At 37.6% G+C, this 22,681-nt stretch overlaps 1 protein-coding gene across 1 annotated transcript in view; it reads right to left on the reverse strand.

Moving 5' to 3' along the window:
- Nucleotides 1–1,384: 1,384 nt before the first annotated feature.
- Nucleotides 1,385–22,681, reverse strand: part of SGO2 (shugoshin 2) — a 28,350-nt gene continuing 7,053 nt past the window's right edge. The window contains exons 2-8 of the mRNA XM_078386862.1: nucleotides 21,914–22,089; nucleotides 16,353–16,430; nucleotides 15,013–15,074; nucleotides 13,877–14,106; nucleotides 6,328–7,929; nucleotides 3,794–3,932; nucleotides 1,385–1,678 (exon numbers count right to left, since the gene is read on the reverse strand). Coding sequence (XP_078242988.1) covers nucleotides 1,573–1,678; nucleotides 3,794–3,932; nucleotides 6,328–7,929; nucleotides 13,877–14,106; nucleotides 15,013–15,074; nucleotides 16,353–16,430; nucleotides 21,914–22,089 — 2,393 coding nt within the window. The 3' untranslated portion in view covers nucleotides 1,385–1,572. The remainder of the gene's footprint in view (nucleotides 1,679–3,793; nucleotides 3,933–6,327; nucleotides 7,930–13,876; nucleotides 14,107–15,012; nucleotides 15,075–16,352; nucleotides 16,431–21,913; nucleotides 22,090–22,681) is intronic.

The raw sequence follows: 22,681 nt of genomic DNA on the forward strand, positions 1-22,681 counted from the left end.
GCGATTGGCTCGCCACTGCTGGGAGGAGGTGGGACAACAAGCCTCTCTGCCAGGTCGAAGAGTGGCTCACAGATCGTGATCTCCAGAGACATTGGAAGGATCACAGAGGGCGCAGCAGTGGCAGAATTGTGAGTGGACCGGCTGGCCCCATGGGACTGGACCCTCGTTATGTCTACCTGTGTAGGGGTATTCATATTTGTATACAAATACAAATACCCCCATCTCTACTTGTGAATGTTCCTGACTAACTCCTCTCTTACAACAGTTCTACTGTCTGTTTTTAGGTTTAATTCAAAGTGTGGGTTTTGATCTCTAAAATCCTAAATGACTTTGGTCCAAGTTGTCTGAAAGACTGCATCTCATCTCATCACCCTCCCAGCTATGCCTGATGATGACATGAAAGAGACATTTTCAGCCACTGCTCCCAAGGTATGGAACTTCCTCCTACAGAGGTGGCTTGTTCATTGTCCTTCAATAAGCAGACAAACTTACATCTTGAGGCAGACTTTTTCTCAGTAACTGGCTGCCTAAGAGGGACACTGCTGCAGTTTCCTTCCCCTTCCTCTTCCCAGTCTATTGTAAGATGCCTTGGGTTATCTTAAGGAGAAGGGCAGGGTATAAATATTTTAAATAAATAAATCTTAATCAGTTAAATATACAGTAACAAGTAATTAGATGAAATGAAAGTCAACACTCCTCACTTCCTATAATGTTTTCATACTGTTTTAATGCATAGTTTTTAGTTACAAAGGTCTTCTGGAGGGGGGGGGGGCTCTGAGTATGGATCTCTGTGGCTGAGTGACATGCCTTGGAGATCTTTACAGCTCGATGGCTTGCCTTGAAAACAAAAGTGGTGATAGCTGTTGCTGTATTGCATCTATGAAGACAAAAACAAGCTCCAATATTTGAAATGATTTTACTGAAGTGAGAATGTCAGAAAATGCATCATTTGTCTCTCTGCTTGACAAGCTGCATCCACCACTATTTTAATTTCTACACCAATCATTTTCAATGTTTAGCTTTCTGATTTTGGATTTCAACTTTCAGAAGCCATAGCCAGTATAGCCAATAATAAGAGATTCTGGGAGTTGAAATCCAAAACATTTGAAGGTCAAAAGGTTAACAACAAATGTTCTAACACAACTATTAAAGAGAAAATGACTTTTTCCCCTCATTTGTCCTTTCTTGTTATGCAGGCCTGTATTTGATTCACAACAGATGTAAATAAGAATACATTAGGGCAGTTGGAATGACTGATACTCTCAAATAAAAATGGAAAACTTCAATGTTAAATTTTTATTATTCATTTTCAAAAGATGGGCAAAAGCTTCAATTTTGCATACAACAGCTAACACTTAATTCAATTGTCTTAATACAAAAATGTTATGTAGTTGTGAAAACTTTAAACATGCTGATAAAGGTTCCTAATAATTTTATTTGTCTCTGTAATCTTAGTTTTGCTAACCTTCTCCATTTTTTAAATAGTAAAATTGTGCAGAATAAGGAAGAAACTATATAATGTCTTTAAGAAGCAGGTATTTATACAGTTGGTTGGATTTCAGTGTGCTCTTCTTACATTAATCTTGATTTACTTTTAAAACTTTGCTTATTTTTTATTTTAAAAACTGGAGAATTCAGAAAACCTTTATCTGTGAATTCATCTCCTCTCCTCAGTTTGCTGTAAAAGAAAAATGAAGCAGTCATGTACATCATTAAGGTTGGAACTGATCTGTATTCATCCATACAATGTAATTGGCACATTTCTAACAAATATACAGTATATAGAAGCTGTACACTGTCAATCCTGAAATTGCAAATTTGCTCATGTCACCAAAGTTATTAGTTATTCATATCTAATGGGAAGTATGGAAGAGAACCGAAACTCTTTGAAACTTCAAGTCTCTAGGTTTTATTCACACATTGTTAAGAACACTGGAAGAGCCTTTTTGGATCTAGTGCTAGGAAATGTTAACTCAAAAGGTAATGTATTACTATTGGTTTTAAAATAAAAACAAAAATGTTGCTCAGTATTTATTACCTCTTAGTGATGCATTACTAACACAATGTCCAGAACCCTATTGCTAGTGTAGGCGCAATGATGTAAATCACAGTAGCAAATTGTCACTAGTTAAAAAGTCACTACTGTACTTGTATTCTTTATTATACACCAGTCACATGATTTGGCACACAACAGGAAATACAAATGGCAAATTATTAACTAGTGGCAATTAACTGCTGCAATTTATGCCATCACATTTTTCCCCAGCTACTATGTTTTTTCTAAGGGAACTACGTAAAAATATAAATAAAGCTAAAAGTAACATTTGGAGTAATAAGTTAACGTGACCTCAGGGGTGATGGAAGTGCAGCCAATGAGCCCAAATATAGCCCCAAGGCCCCTAATTCATCATTCTAGTAATTGCAACATCATCTCAGTACCTCCTTGTGTGATTCTTAGGGAACGTGGAAGGCAAGTGTGTGATGCTTTGGGCCTTTCTCTCAGTTGCTTCAGATGGAAAGGTCAGTCAAAAGGTCAAAGGTCAGTCAATTTCGGAGAAGGTGAAATTGCTCACAGCAGCCATAAGAGGGTTGGACGGAGGCTTTTTCAATTAAAATATATAGATTTCTGGGAACAGGGCATTAAAGCAGGGACAACTTTCTACGTTCAAGGAGTGTGCACTAGAGATGGGGGTATTCGTATTCATATACAAAGATGAATACCCCCGCACAGGTGGACATAATGAGGGTCCAGCCCCCTGGGGCCAGACTGTCCACTCACCTTCTGCTGTTGCCGCGAGCTCCGCGCTCCCTTCCTATTGCTTCAGAGCTTGCAGTCTGCAGTCACTCCTGGCAGGGGGCAGGAGGACGAGCCTCGCTGCCAGGTCGAAGAATGGCTCACAGACTGCAAGCTTTGGATTGATAGGAAGGGATACGGAACCTGAAGCAAAAGCAGGTGAGTAGACGGTCCGGCCCCAGGCTGGACCCTTGTTATGTCCACCTGTCCGGGAGTATTCGTATTTGTATACGAATATGATTACCCCCATCTCTAGTGTGCACACCTGGTCCACCCAGAGAGGAAGTTGTCCACCCTGCATTGTTATCTAAAATAGCATTTCTAAGGTTGGGTTGGATCAGACTCAATCTATTTAGTCCAGCAACTGACAAAGACATAGGAGATAACAGGACTCAATTTGGGATCTTGTGATTCACAGAAAGCTCTCAAATAACCTATATATATTTAAGGAAGTCATTGGTATTGTGTGATTACAGAAAGCTATGCTGATGTTTGGTGAAGTTGGTTTTACTCCTGCAAGGAGAAGACAGTGACCTTTCCACTATTGCTGGATAGAAATCTGTGGGTATATTCCTTCTCAAACGTATGCCTATTTCACACCTTCTCTGTAAGTATCCTTTATTTAATTTGAAACTTGAAATCATGCAGTTAAGTTTTCTGCATTTAAAGTAATTGCAGAACTCCTAGAGTGTAATGGATGAGCTCCATCTTGGGGAAACTATTTTCATTATCATGATGTCACAAAACATTCACAGAATTATAGATCCCTAGATTTTCTGTGAAGATGAAGTTAGATTAGTAAAATGTGTAGATGGTTTTTGCTGGTTGGTTATACATATGGAAATCATTGGAGCAGCATACTACTCAACAAAGTAAACAATGATTGCAAAATGAAATGTAAATAATTGCCAAATGAGGTATAAATCATATTTAGACATATATTTCAGTATAATAAAATAAGAAGAAAATCATCTTTGAAGCTGAGTATTAAGTACTAACCTCTTGATATTGGGTTCTTTGTAGCAAATTGTTGTTCGCCTGCGTCTAATAGGTGGTGTGGAGTTTTCTTCTAAATCTTTCTTGGGATTAGGAAGACAATGTATACTGATGTTTGTAAGTTCTTGAAGAGGTTTATTCCCTATGAAAACAGCTACACTTGAATTACTGATTATAAATAGTGAAATTAAATAACATTTTATTAAGACATGTTTTACTGAAGTTGAGAAAGTGTCAATTTTGCTGGAGAGATTCGAGTTCTAATCCTGATCAATCATGATATTTGGTGCCTTGAGACCATTACCACCTTTTAGACTCACAGGAGAATAAAATGGTAAATGCAACTATGTATGCCTTCTTAGAATCATAGAACTGCAGAGCTGGAAGGGACCATATGGATCATGGAATCCAACACCTGTAAAGAAGGCCCAGTGGGGAATGAAACTCCCAGTCTCTAGCTTCACAGCCAGATACCTAAACCACTGAGTTATCCAGCAGTTCTGAGGAAGAATGAGATGAAAATATAGTTAATCAAATAACTATGGCTGCAGTTTTGCTGATGTTCATGTAATTGTTCTGCATAATTACAGATAATTAGCAAGCTGCCAGGAGCACATCTCGGTTGCACATTTGAGTATTTGATGAGGTACACTATCAAGACATGCCTGGCACCTCCTCAGTTATCCTAAATCAGCTGTGGCAAGTTATGCAGACATTACACAAACACCAATAGGATTCTGGCCTACACCTTTTAGAGGCAAACATATTGGTGCACAGGAACATAAATATATATTTCAGTTGAATTTTTTAAGGCCTAAATCCATTAAAAGGCAATCTACTAAAATTCTAGAATTGGTTCATTGCCATTATCTTGAAGCTATTTGCTTGAAGCTGTTTGGTATTATTTATATCACAATTGGCTACCAGGTTTGGACAGAAAGGCATGATTTGTAAAAAGAAGATGACATTCCCAGTGTGAGCAACTTCAACATTGCTGAAGTTATAATAAACTCCAAAAGTTACCTCCCATTCACATCTAGTGATATAATTGATAGTTGAGAAGTATAATTTATTATTGGACTGATCAAATTGACTTTCAATTCTTATCCAGACTGTGAAGGGGAGACATGTTTAGACACAAAGATACAAGCGCTACTAAGTTTCAAAGTTTGTTAGCACGTTACCCAATGTTTACCAATGTACCTTTCTCCTTTAATTTTACAGAATTCACCATAGTAATGCTGTTATCAAATGTAGTATTAGTACATGGTAAAGTTTCAAAGTCTAGCAAAGTATCCAGATTACTCTGTTGGGGCAAAATTAAACTGTTGTAAACTGTGGTGCAGCAGAAGTCTACAAGAGGGACATATTGCAGGCACAAAGGGAAGGTGGTGTCTCCCCACTCAAATTGCAGTACCTACCATACCTCTTTTGTGTCCTAACAACTGTTGACGTAGCCCACTCCAACAATCTTATTCTACTACCGGCAAAGTGATCAAAGGTGGGCTGATTGTGCTCACCACAGAGCTGCCAGAATAGTCAATTTGCAGGGCAGAAGAGGCAATTTGCTCCCCATTGTCTATAACTGAGACCAGTATGGTTGGAGTTGAGATTCTAGTGAGACTGGCTGTGCGTTGTGTTAATAATAACTGTGTTCTTAACTTGATTTCTAGTTATGGTCACCATTTCTAGTACTGTATTGTCTAGGTGTAGAGTACTATTCCTCCCCCCCCCCCATTTCTAATGCTGTCTAGGTATAGAGTAACATTCCTTTTTTTGGAATGGGGATGCTCTGAGAATGTGCATTTCCCCCCAGCTAAAACAGGCTGGCTCTTCTCCTCTGAGGCATAGGAGGGAATTGAACTCCTAAAATTTGGCTCTGTAGCTAGGTACTCAAATCACTTAGCTATCTAGACAGTTGTGGGTTGTGATACTCAGCACCAAAAGGTCACCAAAAGCTTGTGTAGTTAAAGCAAGCAAAGAAAGGCTAGAACTGGTGGCAGCCTATATTGTGCATTGTTTGTACTTTAGTACAAACAATGAATAAGCATTTCTACTTTTGCAGACTCAAAGGACTTCCCTGATGATGCCATTCTGGGCTGGAAGGAAGTGGAAGGTGGAGTAGAGTAAAGTTGTAGTGTGCATCTCTGTGTGTTTAAGGAAGAAAGGGTGATCATGAGAAACAGATGGAGCCACAATGAATAGATAGTATTGAAACAGGTAGCTATTGAGAGTATGAAGAATGTACTGAGAGAATAGAAGAGCTCTCTCTTTGCCAAACAGCATGGAAAGACTGGGGTAGGGGTACACAACAAACACTCTCAGGCGTGTACCTCCCATGAGTGGTGTGGGGAGGTACAGCATTTGTGGATGCTTGCTATAGCAATTGGACTGCGATAAAGTCAGCCTCACTTTCAAACAGTTAAAACGCCCCCCCCTTCTTGTATTTGAAGACAATAATATAATTTAGGGATGGGGTCCATGTTCTGGGCAAAAGTGAATTGCTCCATACCCATCCAAATGAAGGGAATACATACCAAAGTCTGATACTGGTGTCTTGTTGTGAGACTCTTCACAAACGATGTCTCCCTTCTGTATAGAAGCACATATCTTTTTTTCATGATGTCTTTGTAAAACTTCAGGGCTTTTCAGAATGGAAATGTGTTTTGGAACTTTACAGAATTCAGTGGTTGCTTCAGTACTTTCAGAAATATTTTCTATGTTTTTATTTTGATGACATGAAGAAACAACATAGGTCTTTCTGTTTGGCTTGGATATATAATGAATCTTTGGAGGGAATATTTCATCACAAAATTCAATTTCCTGTTGGGGGCACGAAGCTCGAACATTCTGATCATTAAAAGTTCTTCGCTTGTTTTCAGTTGTCATGTGGCTATCAGTTGGTGGAATGTTTTCATCTTGTAATTCTTTTCTCACAAACGTTTTTTTCTGATGATGAGAGTTTGGGTATATAATATGTGTCTTCCGGCTAGCTTTTGCAAATATTCTCCTTTTATCACTTCGTGACAACTCTTTGTGACATCTCTCTGTATTACTTTGATCTGCCATTGGAACATCGACCACATAAGTAGATTTCTCTGTTATATTGTAGTTACAAATGATTTCTTTATTGTATCTATTCTTTGCATTGGTCTTTTCACTCTCTGTCTTTGCATATGAATGCTGTTTTGTGACTATTACTTCAGAGATCTCTCTCTCTTTCAGAGGTAAGCTTTCAGCAGAAAAGATTTTTAATAAGTCGTCACTGCTAGATGCACTAAAGTCATGTTCTGGAGCCTGGTTGTCCAAATTTTTGACTGTTTCAAAAATGGTGTCTTTCACATTTTCTGTTTGTAAAATGTTTGTAGTTTGCTTTTGGTTTTCTAGATTTACTTCATGAATCTGTCTGTCATTTTTGTTACTGTTCCTGACATTCTTTCCAAAACTATGTGGACTGGTATTCTTCAATTTTTCACCTTGAAATGTTTTTCTTTGGGACAACTGCTTTTTTGGTGGTAGATTTTTTTTATATGCAGTGCTTCTGGTCTTTTTGACCTTTCCATTTTTTTGAATATTTTTATCATCTTTTTTGTTACATTTAAAATTATCTTTAATCTGTTTTTCTGTATTTGAATATTTCATTTCCTTCAAATCTGTTGACTTTTTACTGTCTTTAATTATATTAGTATTCCTTTCTCTCCCTTTTGATTTGATGATGAGTATTTCACCCAGTTCACTAGCAGTCAGTTCCATATCAGTATCATATACTGTTTCTTCTGATGTTTGATCATTTGAAAAAGTTACTTTGCCTGTTTGAGCAGTCTCATTGCTAGGCTGGAAACATGATTCAATAGGTGGAACACCATTTGGGGCTATTTCATTACATATCTCACTGGTTGTGCTGACTATATCTGTTCTACAATGCAATGTGATTTTCTGATCTGTTTTTGTGTCAAAATCAGTTGGCATAATTGATTTGCAGAGCATGTCTTGTTTCTTTCTTCTCGTCACATATCCATGGATTGGAAATGGACTATTATGTGCTTTTGAATTATTTTCATAGTCTTCTACAGAAGATGCATTATCCAGATCCACATTCAAGGTATTGCTAGAGAGTCGCTCTACACTTGATTGATTTTCTGCAAAAAAAAGCAAAATCAGAAAAACTGAACCAAGGAAGCATTCATATTTAAATGAACATGCTTCCAAATCCAGCATTTTTATTGCGAATGACTCCAACTATTCTCCCACTAAAAACCTCACTAAATTGGCAAAAAAGTATTAATAAATTATTTTTTCTAAGTAAAACCCCCAGAATCACAAAAGCATTGGTATATCAAGAAAATGAAAAAGGAGGCCTCAGCATATCCAGCATAGTAAAATATAATGCGACTTATCAGCTTTGGCACATATTATTATTTGTTTATAAATAATTGTCAAGATGGAAAATGGGCCCAAATGAAATTATTATCTAAATCAGCAGGAAAAACACATCTTTGTATTGTGTTGAGCCCCTCAGATTTCAAGAAAATTACAAACTCTTTCACCATTCATAAATGAAGGGGGAGTAAAATAAAGCACTTTAGCACCCTCAATCCTTCCCTTGATGCCAATTTAGTACCACCCATTATTTTATTATCAAGATTAGAAATAGGCAAGAACTTAAAAATGAATGACAAAATTCATTCAAAAACCACTGTAATTCATTGATTTGTATTTGTACAATGAATTTTTAGCAATATTTGATTTGTTTGGCTATAAACCAGCTCAGTACTGTATTGGCATCAAAAATCACAGAGAAGTTTGTTCTAACTCTCTTCTACAATGCCTCCAAGCTGGGTGAAGATTGGGTTTACCAAAGCCAGCTGCTAAAGGGCACTTTCCTGGGGGGGGCACTTTGTGGGATGTCTGAAACCCAATACTTGGATGTCTGAAACCCAATACTTATGCTGACTGAACAATACATTACTTGCTGCACTCCAGCCACAAAAGGCCTAATATAATTAATCTATAAAGTAGTACTAGATACAATGGAATATACAAATATACGGTTAAAATCTATATGGAAATAAAATTGAGGTCTGGAGAAGGATTATGAAGACTGTAGGCACCTCCAGAGAGGATTGTATTGACACTGATGATCTAGCAAAGTAAATCTAATTTGTTTAGCTGTTGTGTGTTTTTTTGTGGAGGTTATCCATTACATCATGTGGCTTGTGATTGAAGAGGCCATTCCTATAAATGGGAAGATCCTAAATCCTCACCCTAATGTCTTCTATAAGACCAGCTGCGTGAAGCCATAAATATTTCCTTAGGGCAATGGCTTGAGAAAGATGTTTCACAGCATAGTCTGTGGAATAACCAGCCAACCTCACCTGTTGAGTCTCAGAGGTTAATGTTTCTTTAAGATATTTCAAAGTCCTATGTTTGTCATCCTCAGGAAGGCTGTCAAGCATGGGGTATATTTTTCCCCAGTGATAATCATGCCTTGAAAGTTTGTATGTGGATGGCTAAGGAAGTGGTGGAGTATAGACAGCATCTGAGGGACTCCATCTTATAACCCTTCCTATTATGGGGCATAGTGGCATAATGGCCCACAGATTTGGTATGAGTGGCTTCCACTATAATGATATTTGGCTGTGGGTGTTTAGAGAGAAATGCAGGGTCTTTATCATAAATTCTATAAAGATTCCCAACTCTTCTACAAGTCAGCTGTGCTGTGGAAGGTTTGTTCCAAGCCTCCTTGACAAAACCAAGAAGGGAAGGTAACACTGCAAGTTGTACTGGAGAAGGTAAGTCCTTGTTGATCTTATCATGGAGCGGGTCCAACTTGTCAGTAGGATGATACAGGTCCTTGTGAAGATATTCATCAGAGAATGCTGTAGACTGATGTGCCCTAGAAGAACATTTCTCAGAGTCTTTGGAAGATTTCTTCTTTTCAGAAACTTTAGAATGAAAGTCAGTCAGGACCAAAGTGTCTGCTGATGGTTTATGCTGTTGACGCTGATAGGTGGGAGACACACTGAAATGCAAAGGGGATTTTGAACAGTCAGAATCCAAAGTAGCGAAAGGCAAAGATAGTAGAGGATGGCCAATGTGAAGATTTCAGTGTTGATGGCTGATTTCAAAAGTTCTTAGGTGCAGGTGCTTCTGAATGATAGCAGTAGCATGTTTGGTTTGAGCCCAGTCAGTGATGCAGAACGTGAGACAAAATGCTGTGAATAGGTCAGAACATAACAGTTTTGGAGTTGACAGTGAGACCAAACTTGCTGGAAGTTTCTTACGACCAACGTGACCAACAGCCTTTCTGTTCTGACGGAGAAGATAAAATACCCAATGCCAGATGTGAAGACTTGGTAGGATTAGGCATAAGCCCCTCAGCATGGTGCTGAAGTACTTCAGGTGGTGCAGAACGCGGCGGCCAGACTCCTTAGTGGGGTGAGAAAATTCCAACATATCTCGCCCACTCTGGCTGCATTGCACTGGCTGCCCATCTGATTCCGCATCGACTTCAAGGTGTTGATGCTCACGTACAAAGCCCTAAATGGTTTAGGGCCTCGATATTTGGCGGAACGCCTTCTACCACCAAGTTCTACCCGTGTCACTCGCGCGAGCCAGGAGGTGAGGTTGAGGAGCCTAACGCCGAGGGAGGCCCGGAAGGAGAAGACAAGAAATCGGGCCTTCTCGGCGGTGGCTCCTCGCCTCTGGAACAACCTTCCCCCGGACATTCGCGCGGCCCCCTCGCTGGGTATTTTTAAAAAGCAATTAAAGACAATGATGTTTCGGCAGGCCTTCCCCCCACCCCCCCTTAGCTAATCCTGATTTTCCTTTTTTCTTTTTCTTAGTTTATAATTTCATGGTTGAAAGTTTTCTTTTTTGTAAATTCGTTTTTAGTTATTGTTGTACCCCTGTTGTGAGCCGCCTAGAGTGGTCTATTGACTAGATAGGCGGGATATAAAATAAATAAATAAATAAATAAATCTCACTGCTCAGAGCCAAGCAAGGCCTGGGGCTGACCATTTGGGTGACTTCAAAACCAAAAACAGGTGGTAATGATAGAGGAGAACCAAGGCATCTCCATTACTGGAGGAACCACTTTCCTGGTGTGCATCCTAGGATCAAAGAATGGAACACTACATTGCTATTCAGAAGATAAGGTGCTATGAAATAGAGGCATTGAAACATACTGGTATGATGCATTCCAATTCTGGAGAAGGCTCATTGTGAAGATGATGATATTTACAAAAACATTATGAGGAAGGGGGCTTTTTTCTTGATTGGTATCAGTGGAATGCAAAGACTCACACGAGCACTGATGTGATTGTTCTCAATGTGGATGAGGATCCTGATGACATGGAATGTCACTGTCTTGCAATGGAGAGAGCTCCCTTATAATTTGTTGAACAGAATGGCTCCAATGTGGAGAGTGATTAAAATTTTATTTATTTATTTATTTATTAAATTTATACCCCACCCATCTAGACCGAAGTGGGCGGCTAAAGGAGGAGAACGAGGGTTGCGGTGAGATCTCTTGGCTGTGCTGAACCCAAACAGATCATCATCATCATAACTGTAGAACTGAAGAGCTAGGAAGCATTCTATGGATAATCGAGTCCAGCCCGTCAAGGAGGCACAGTGGGGATTGAAACTCCCAACCTCTGGCTCTCTGCAGCCAGATATTTAAGCTATGAAGTTATCCAGCAGTTCAATAATATAATATTCTTAGAACTGCAGAGCTGGGAGCGACTCTATGGATCATGAAGTCCAGCCCCTGTCAAAGAGGCACAGTGGGGAATTGAACCCCCAACCTCTGGCTCTGCAGCCAGGTACTTTAACTTCTGAGCTATCCAGCAGTCCTTTCATGAGGTCAACAGCATCCTTTTCCAGGAAGAAGCAGACTATGGATCAGAAGGTGGAAGGGTCTTGGACCACTTCACAGACAGTTGCTTAGGATTTTTAACATACTTAGATTTCTTAACTGAAGAATAATCAGAGCCTGTTTCTTTTTCTTAGTGTTAGATCAAAGAAGTTGATATAGATAGGGGTTTCAAAGTGGAACAACCCTTCAATGTCAGATGACCCTTTGAAACAGAAGGTAAATCAGAAACGGATGAAAAGCTGAGAGGATGTATGAGAAGTCAACTGGTCCATCTTGAGAAGATCGGATTGGGACTGAGAAACATTCAGGGAAAGTTTTGATGAAGAGTAGAAGGAGAAATGTCTACTTGAAGAGAGTTTTCCCACAAGCGGGGTCATAGACAGTTGTTTTTAAGAGGAAGTTTAGTGAGATTCCTGCAATGTAGGCAAGACTGGATCTGATGTCCTTCCCCCAGAGAAAACAAAACTTCAAGTGGCTTCAAGGTCTTTTTAATTCCACAGATTAAACACTTTTTGAAGGGACCTGTAGGGTCCCTTAAAAGGATGGTAAAGTCCTGAGGGGTCCACAGAAAGATGAAAGAGAAACACTAACTAAATAAAAAACTATCCATAGAAATGACAGAGAATAAAAATGACGATGAAAAAATAGAAGGTAAGTTTAGTGAAAAAGCTCTAGTTAACTTTCCAGAAGCTTCCTCAACAGTAGCTAAAAGGAACTGAGGCAAAATGGTGAGAAGTGTGTGAATGGGAGTGTCTAAACAATCTCTCTCTACAGCTCTAGAAAGTTTCAAGGAGCTTTTGTGCAGATGCAGAAAACCCATATGTGTGATTCATGGAGATCATGAAGAAGAAGCATAGGTTAAACGGTGAAGGACCCAGGAATCTTATGTTATGTTTTTTGAACAATGAACAAAAAGCCTTCGCTAATACAAAAAAGAAACAGCTTTCTCCAACACTGGACTGTGAACATGGTCATTACTGTTGCTTCTTATAGTCTTCTCTGTTCCATATTGAGAATATTCTCTTGTTTGTTGCAGTCTAGGTTGGGACTTAGAACTACGGTGAGAGAGGCCAAGATGGAATAATGCACCTGGAGTAGAAAAATATGGAGTGTAGGGCCATGGAAGATTGCCGACCTGGGAGAGAGACCACCAGCAAGCGAATATCCAACCAGATGACAGATGCCCTTGCTGCCAAAGCTGGCATTAATTGAATCAGACCTCATGGATATTTATCAACAATGGGACTATCAAACCAATGCCCCATTCCTAGTTCATGAGAGTAATCCCTTCTGTATCCCATTGAGTAAATAAATGTTGTTGGAGGTTAACATGGATGTAAATAGTTTTTCAGATGTTCCAGAAATAAATGTTAAATGTTTTAAATTTGAGATGGAGTATTTGATAAATGATCTCAAACCAGGAACCGGTGAGAATCCGCCTAAACCTGAGAGACAACCCTCACATATAGATGCAATAAACATATTACAGTATATGGCAGCATGTAAAAGTCATCCAAGCATGTGCAAGAACCAGTTACCCTGGTACTGATCCTAACTGTGTTTTACGCACCAACTGTGCTTAAAAGTCATGAGGGGATGGGATTGACTTTTACAAGAAAGTCTGCAACAGAGCATACCATAATAGCCATTTCAGACCGAAAGTGAGTAAAACTGGAGTTTTAAAGAATTCTTTCTCTCTAGCCCGCTGCCATTTTCTTCACCCTCTTTAGAATTGAAAAAAAAAAAAAAAGAATGACTTTTTATTTTAAAAAAACTTTGTGCTTTTAAAAACACAATAGACATATTAATCCGTGTTTCTGGAAGTCTTTTTAGTTTTCATTATCTGTTAGAGTTTGTCCACATGGGCATTTATCCAACCCAGTAGTGTTATTACAGCTACAATTGTTTTGATATTTTGTAGTGAAAGCATTTCCCTAAGAACTGTAGTCCAGGAGAATATTACTTTGACCTATATATATATATATATATATATATGTTAAAATGTCCATTTTATAATGGTCTTTTAAACAAAACTGCCAACTTGATGTAGATGTTGAAATTATGTTGTTTGGATTGTTCTGTAAATCAATCATTCTGTGGCCACACCCATGAACACAATATGAAAGAAATATAGGCCAGGATTGTATTAGTTGCATAACAAACCATATAAGGTGGTATGTGAAGAACTGCTTATAAATACAGCATACCTTTTGAAAATATATTTCTGACAAGTACTGTTTCCATTTTATTTGACTCACTTGAGTGTTGCATTTTTTCTGAAACAAATAACTCAGTATTCATCTGATCTGCTGCAGTTTCAGTTGATAGAACAGAAATCTGTTTGATACAGTCTTCTGCTCCACATGTTAATATTTTATCTTGCTTTTTTTCTTCATGTTTTGCAATATATGGAGAGTTCACATGTTGCCCAATAGATCTGAAACAAAATTTTGTTGCAAAAGAATTAGTTAGAGCAAATAATTTATTTATTTATTTATTTATTTGATTTATATCCCACCTAACAGGCCCAAATCCTGTTGCTTAGCATAGTAACTTGTAGTGAATTCATTGACTCAATGGAGATTTAGTGAGTCAACTCATCCATACGTTCTGTTGATTCAGAACTACCCTAATGGGCCTATCCTGCCACAACTAGAGTAAGGCTACTTGAATCAATGGAACTTACAAAGGAATTGGCTCACCAAATCCTCATTGATTCAATGGCCTACTCTATTGTGATTTACTATGCCGAGACAATTTTGGGACAATATCTATTAATACAAAATTGAAAAATAAATAGAGAAGAATTAGTGTAAGCCGGAAAGTTTTTTTTCAATAGTATAACAATAATGATTTAAAAAAACAGGTGCTTCCCCCAGTTTTGAGAATGCTGTCTAAAATTTTACTGGGAATTTACAATGCTTTGAGTGTAAATTGCTGTGGTCGATTGCTACTAATTAATGAGTCATTACTCACATTCTTGGCTGTGCACCAGTTGTGCAACTTGGCACATAAGCAGGAATATAAGTGGCAATTCACTGCTGTGATTTATGCAGTTATATGTACACTAATGTAATACCCTGCCTGGGTAGCACCAAAGACTGTGGTGGGGAAAGGGAAGGGGAAGAAAATTATGTTATGGTGATTCTGTAGTGCTAGCATGACATTAAATTTAGGCTTATTGATTAGCTATATTTTGTGTTCAGGATATAAATATTTTTTCTGTGAGTATGAAAACACTCTTAAGTAGACTTGAAAGATGCTGTTCATAACTCTGATCATATACTGATTTTGATTTATATTAAATAAACAGAATTATTAAATAAATAAACAGAAATATTACCGAACTTGGTGGTCAAAACTGTTACACTGATCTTCTTCCAATGTTACAGATTTTGGAATATGCTATTAAAAAAAGATTATATAGTCATGCTTTGGAATATTAGGATTATTTCAAGGGATAAAATAATTAATGAGCATATTTGGTAACATAAAACTCAAAAAAAGGGAAAAAGAGAGTAGAAACTGAGTAATAAACAGAGCTCAGATGCAGCTGCATAGCTACAAGAACTTCAAAATTTAGGCAAAAAGTTCCAGGAACGCTGGAAGCAAGCAATGAAATTAGTAGATGGGAAACTAACAATTGACCAGAGTCAATGACTAAAGAAAAAAAATGACAGGGAATGAATTAAAACATGAAATGGAAATAAATTTGTTACAATAAGCAACAGGTAAACACTCTATTGGCCACAATTCTATTGGTGTTCTTGTAAGATTTGCATAGTTTCTTAGCTAATAGCAGTTAACTGGCAAGGTGCTGAAGTACCAACTGTGTAACCTCAATGTAACCTGGTATCTCATCAATTAGCCACATTTAGTTAATTGTGGAGATTTTACATGAACACCAATAGAATTCCAGCTTTTCATCAACATTTATGTAGTTATCCTTGTGTAAGGTAAACCATGTAAACATGCAGCAGTTTCTTGCTGACAAATAATGAGTCTCTGTTTGGATTTTCAGGAGCTGCATAGGGTGGAAGGGATACATTAATTACCAATGAGAATCTGCTGCACTTTGTATTATGTTTCTTCTACAAATATAATGTTGCAATAGGAGCTTGGCCACTATGTAGTATATATCAATACACTATAAAGCAATTCTCAAATACTTTTAATTAATAAATGTTTAACAAAAATAACATATATGAATTTAGTAAACATTTATATAGTCCAAAAATATTTTTCTTGACATAATTGCTTCATAGAAATGTATTATCTTGTACATTTATTGAACAATATTTACAATAATAGAAAATACTCATTTTGAAAAATTATGAAATATTTAAAATTATGCAGCAATATTTTGTATAAATGTACCTTTAAAAAGCAATCCACTCTTTTGTATAGCAATATCACACTTTAAAAATATGTCTGTCTACATACAGAAGACATATCAACATTGGATAGGACACCCAATGTTCTGAATCATTAGCATGACCCTTATCTTCAATTAAAAAAAATATATATCAGGAGCTAACTTCTAAAAAGATCATATAAAATTCAATATTGGTCTAATATCTGCATTTGTAGTAAAACATAATAATGCTGTTCAAAGATGAACACAAACAAGAGCTATACCCCCTTGATCTATGAGATAGGAACATTCACACAATGAAAACATACCTCAGATATGCTGCTCATTTCAATTGCGGTTAAAAGATTATTATTCAAGAATGCTTCTATTTTGATGAGCATTTTATTCTGTGTATAAAAATATATATATTAGAAGACTTTAAATGTAAATAACTTTTATTTTACATAGTCAGCCAGTTAGAAAAACATGATAACATTTTAAAGAAAGAAATCTCCAGTGAGGCAGCTTTGTTAGGGTGCAATCAAACTGCAAGGAAGGATCATAACTGCCCACACTGGAAAGGGTCGCTCTGCTGGGAGCAATCGCCTTTAGAGCAATCCTTCCATTTATTCAGGAATTGCTCCAGCTCAGCCCCCCAAATGAATTAACCTGCTGCAGTTTGGGCATGGATCAGAGTCAGACTTGTTTGCAATTTCCCGCCTGTTGTTTGGTCATTGGGAAATAGCTTGTACCAGACTGTGCCACAAGTAGTCCAAAATTTTCTTCTTTTTCTTTTCTCTCCTTTTTCTTCCTCTTCTTTCCCTCCCTTTTTCTTTTTCCTTTCCCATCTTGGATTAATCTGGATTTTATCTTAGTTTATTTTTTATATTATATGTAAACTGCCCAGAGAAGACCCGTTCTAGATGGGCAGCATATAAATGAATGAATGAATGAATGAATGAATGAATGAATGAATGAATGAATGAATGAATGAATAAATAAATAAATAAATAAATAAAGAAAGAAAGAAAGAAAGAAAGAAAGAAAGAAAGAAAGAAAGAAAGAAAGAAAGAAATGTGTTTTTACCCATCAGATGGCATCTTTAGTCTGTTTCCCCATGTATAACAGAAATAAGAATAATAGAGTTTGGCAACATAAAGACAACTCATTTATTTCAGTTTGAGCTTTACTGGATCATAATCCATTTCCTCAGACATATGGAGCATAATAATTAAGCCACAGGCTTATATACAAATATAAACATGTTCAAGGAATAAGGGCGAAATGCAATAAGAAAAAGGTAACAATTACATTGGTAATGGACATTTAAAATTACAGTGGCCCAGTAACAGTAAGTCAAAGTGCTGATTACATAACCATCCTGTTATTAACAATTAAATGTTTATGCTGAGGTGGCATCATGTCAAGAAGAAGAAAGCGGCCAAGCCTTCTGATATAATTGCATTGGCTTGGATGCAAAACAGAGACTCAAAAGGATAACAGCATTCTGTAAACTACAGTGTTTGTTTGTTTGTTTGTTTATTTATTTATTCATTTCCTCCCTCCCTCCCTCCCTCCCTTTATATCCCCATTAGTCCAATGTAGTACTCTAGGTGGTTTACAATACAATAAAAGTACAGTGATAATGAATTAAAAACAAATAAGCAGCACACAACGAACTCCAAGAGACTCTAATGATAAGTTAAAATGTAGCACAAGGCATATAACAGAGCAGCAGAGAGACACATTAAATCTAGTTGCCAAAAAAGTCTTCTCTATAAAGCAGAATCTTTAGAAGTCTTTTAAATATTGGGAGGGAAGCAGCCAGGTGAAGCTCCACTGGCAGTTGATTCCATGGTGTTATTGCCACCGCAGAGAAGTCCCTACTTTTAGTAGCTGACTTCCTGGCTTTTCTCAGGGTGTCCACACAGAGGGTTATAGTCTGGGAGGACCTAGTGGAGTGGGTAGATGACCTTGGGAAAAGACACTCTGACAGGTACCCCCATAACAAAACAAATTGACAGGGCAGATTGGGTACCCAGAAACTGTCTGCCATCAGACATAGACACAGACAAAATGACAGAATGCCATTGGAAGTCACCTATAGCTCCAAAATGACACCATTCAACAATCCACAGTCCATTCTGGACATTAATATTTCCCTCTGCCAGGCTCTGGTTGGCTGGTCAATACTACAGCTCCCCAATCTTAAATAATTAGTGACAACAGACAATACAATACAAATACAAGAAAAAGATCTTGCTACAAACGCAGATACCAGTTGTGTCCCCACATCTATTCTATAAGCAATATTCCAGGTCCCAAAAATGTCACCTACAACATTTAGGGCTTGGTTACTAGTTTTGTTAATGTGATCCAGGCCATTCTTTGCCAGTATCCACTACATTCTGCGTAAGGTAAACAAGACAATATCTATGTAAGGGAATAAACAGACAGAAAACTGACATGAGAAATGACAATATACCTACAGGTGTACCTCGCTTTATAAAATTAATATGTTCTCCAGAATGTTATGCCATGTGGAAATTTCATAAACCAATATGCGGATTGCACTAGGAATGGAGGCGGCACTAGAATCCTCCAGGTGCAATGTGTCCTGGGGGAAACCTTTTCGTACAGAGGGGGAAAAAGAGAGAAAGAATGTAAACTGGGGCACTATTTTCTATGGATTTCAGTTCGTAAACCAAAAATTAAGTAAACAGAGGCTTTTGTAAAGCGAGGTAAGCCTGTAATCCTAATGGCACACATATATATGATATGGTAAAGTCAAAGACCAAATACATTTTTCTGATCACATTGTAAGGAAAGCGCTATACCAGGTTTGGCAGAAATCCGAGGGGCAAATATACAAAAAAATTCTGATATGGGTAGCACCTTTGGAAGCTTTTACACAACCTTTCATAATCTTGAAAGAATTGATGTATATATATATATAAAGAGCTCTTAACCAAAGAGCAAGAATTAAAAAAAATATACAGGAGCTGAAGGAAATGGGTATACCAATGGACTGGAGGGTGATATTAAAATTAAAATCAAGTTTTAAAAAAAGACAAAATAATGGGCCTTTATGAAGGGAAAGTTCAGGTGGTTGAGTTATGGATTTATACTAGTGATAAGATTATACAAAAATGTATATTTTACTAAAATACAATTTAGATGATGAAAGGGTGAAAGCAGTGATGATTAAATGGGCACAAAATTTTGGTTATAATATAGACATAGATAATTGGACTTGAATGTGGAATGATAATTATAGATGGATTAAGCCAGTAAACTTGAGAGAAAATGTTTTAAAGATGTTTTATTGATGGCATCTCACACCTGTAAAATTGGCAAAAATGGCATCGGGGGTTAGCAACTCATGTTGGAAGTGTGGCAAGCAACCTGGGACTTTTTTTCATATGTGGTGGACATGAGATAGAGCAAAAAGATTTTGTAGAGAGAAAAGATATTACACAATAAATTATACAACAAAAATAGCCTTTAAACCAGAAATGTTTCGGCTGAATATAATTCCAGAAATTGTTGTTGCACATATTTACAGCTGCAAGGCTGATTTGGGCCCCAAAATGGAAAAGTCAGGAAAACCCGAGGGTGGAGGAGCTGATTAAAACATTACTGGATATTGCAGAAATGGATAGCCTGTTAGAGGCATTACGTGAGAACCTGTGAACGTATGTTAAAGAAAGCTGGAAAATGTTTTATGATTGGGCCCAGAAACAAACATGAATACAGAATATAGCATATGTTATTTGCGATCGCAAAACGATGGTCTGAATGTTTTTTTTTCGCTTTGCGATGATCGGTTCCCTGCTTCGGGAACTGGTTCTTCGCAAAACGATGATTTTCCTCCAGCTGATTGGCGGTTTCAAAATGGCCACTGGGTAAATAAAATGGCTCCCCGCTGTTTTCTGGGACGGATTCCTTGCTGCACAGGCACCGAAAATGACCACCCTATGGAGAATCTTCACTGGACTGTGAGTTTCCAGCCCATTGGAACACACTGAAGGGGTTTCAATGCGTTTCAATGGGCTTTTTATTTTCGCATTACGATGTTTTCGTTCTACATCGATTTGGCTGGAACGAAGTAACGTCGTAATGCAAGGCACCACTGTACCTCAAAAGGATTCTTACCACAAAATGGCTGGAGTCCTGGCAGCATAACCATATGGACATAAATGGTGATGTTGTCAGCCCACAATGTTACCCTTTAACTTATTTTAAAGTTTTGTAACTCCCTGCTTTTCAGTTTCTAGGGCAACCTAGGGATCCCTTTTGGTCTGGTGAAGCCTTTGGAAGCCTCAGGATGGGGGTGAAAGGAGCCTTTAACATCTGCAAATTGCTGCCAGATTGCCACTGCTGGGATTGGAATTGCTTCCAGAGAACCAGTGGTAAATTAAATTAAATTAAATTGTAACTTCATGGTCTGATGACATCATCACTGTTAATGTCCATGTAGTTATGCAAGAGGATTTCATACATCTTATATATATTAATACTCCAGATTTCCCCACAGTCCTTGTTACAGATATAAGTAAAAAAATTATTGACATGATGCCACCTCATTCCAACCATTTACTAGCTGAGAACAGAAAGTCAGTACTTTGACTGATTGCTACTGGGCCACTATTATTCTAAAAATGCATTACCAGTCTAATGTTCTCCCTCATTTTCCTATGTCGCTTGGTTCTCCCCAGCATGTGCTCTGCATATATAAACCTGTGGTCTAACAATTATATTCCATGTGTTTGAGAAAGTGGATTGTGATCCACAAAAGCTCTTAACGAAATAAGAAAGTTAGACTGTAAGGCACCATAACTCTTTTGTTCTTACCAAAGAAGTAAATGTTTACTGTATGTGTTATGTGCCATAAAGTTGTGTCTGATTTACAGTGACCCTAATAGGTTTTTCAAAGTATGTAAAATATTTAAGGAGTGATTTTATGAGTTCCATTCCCCAGTGAATTTCTATGGCAGTCTTGAACCAGTCTAGAACAGTTGGGCTATCTAGCTGTATCCTAATACCCATATAATGCGGACAGAAGATATACACTAGCGCTACAACAGCAGAAAATTCCAGAGGGGCAGCTGTGTGAATCTACAGCAGTGCTAAAATATTTTAGATGGCCTGAATAGCAGTGCTACATTGTAGTACAATACTGTACAGTATGTCTGCATTTCTAAAGCTTGTAAGATGCCACGAAAGACTTTGTTGCAATGGCAGAAAGGTTACTCTGTAGGCAATATGTGCTCACTACAGAAGTGGAAAAGGCAAGGGAGACAAACAAGCTGAAAACACAATAGGATGTAAAAATGACAGGTTATATCCAGAGGTTCCATACAAATTCCTCCAAAATCAACTGTTCAGGGACTATGGAACTAAGGCCCTCAACACCTGGTTGTAGAGGGAGTCAGCAAAAGAAAATAGGATGAGGCAAGATATACATTGTATACACATCTCTGCATCCTGAGTTTGGGAAAGTTACATTCTGCATATGTAACTCTCAGAATGCATGGCCAGCATGCATGTTAGCTGGAGGATTCCGGGTGTTCTAATCCCAGAAACTAAGATTTCCTAACGCTGTCCTCATCATGAAACACCAAATACACATGATGACAGCATAAAGCTCCAACTCCATCAGTCCCAACAGCATAGCCAGCAACTATCACCTGTTCCGGAAAGCTACAAGTGTGCAACTTGTTCTAGTAACTAGATGGCAGTGTATCAATCATGGATTGCTCAAAAGCATACACTCATAAACACACTTTGTATTCTTAAAGGGCCATGAAAATAGTAATATTCCTTATTTTGGCAACATGAACCATTTTCAAATGAGTTGTTACTGCACACAATATTTTTTAGAATGTACCAGACATAATAATTTTTCACGAAGTAAGACATTCTGAAAGTGCATCTCATCTACTTCCTTCTGCAGTAACAGTTTTTCATTTTTTAGCCTCCGAGAATTTTCCTTCTCAGTACTGAGGGCCATAGCCAATGCTTTATTATTGATCTTCAGTGAAGTCTTTAAAAGTGAGGAATTATCTGTGTAAAATAAAGAAGAGATAATAATAATAATAATAATGGATTAAAAACACAACAAAGCAAATAGGTATCAGTGTCTTTCAACAAAATGTAGTTTTCAAATAAGTAGCTGTTTTAGTCTGTGCACCCCCCAAAAAACCCCTCAAAACCAAAATAAACAAAAACATTGTGGCATCTTAATGACTGTTATATTTAAATTTGAGCTTTCATGTTACTGATGAAGTGGAGTTGATCCACAAGAGCTCAAATTGAAAGATAACAGTCTTTAAGGCAAAACAGTTTTTTTTTAAATTGTCTGATATATTCCAACAAAATGTGTTATCTTTGTGAATTTGTAACTCTTGTGTTGTAGGTCATGTAACACACACTCATAAACACAACTGAGTTGACGCTAGGCATGGTTATGCTTAGAGTAAATTTCACTCAAATCAAGGCTACTTTGGTTAGCCATGATTTACTTTTTGTGCATCTAATCTAAAACACATGGAATGCTATTTATTTGATATAAGGAAACAAGTAGTTTGAATCCATCCCCATCGTGTGTTCCAGTCTCATCAAATAATTCATTTATAATTCCTCGAGTAGACTTTGT

This window comes from Pogona vitticeps, chromosome 1, assembly GCF_051106095.1.
Source record: "Pogona vitticeps strain Pit_001003342236 chromosome 1, PviZW2.1, whole genome shotgun sequence".
In the NCBI taxonomy this organism is placed as follows: Eukaryota; Metazoa; Chordata; class Lepidosauria; order Squamata; family Agamidae; genus Pogona; species Pogona vitticeps.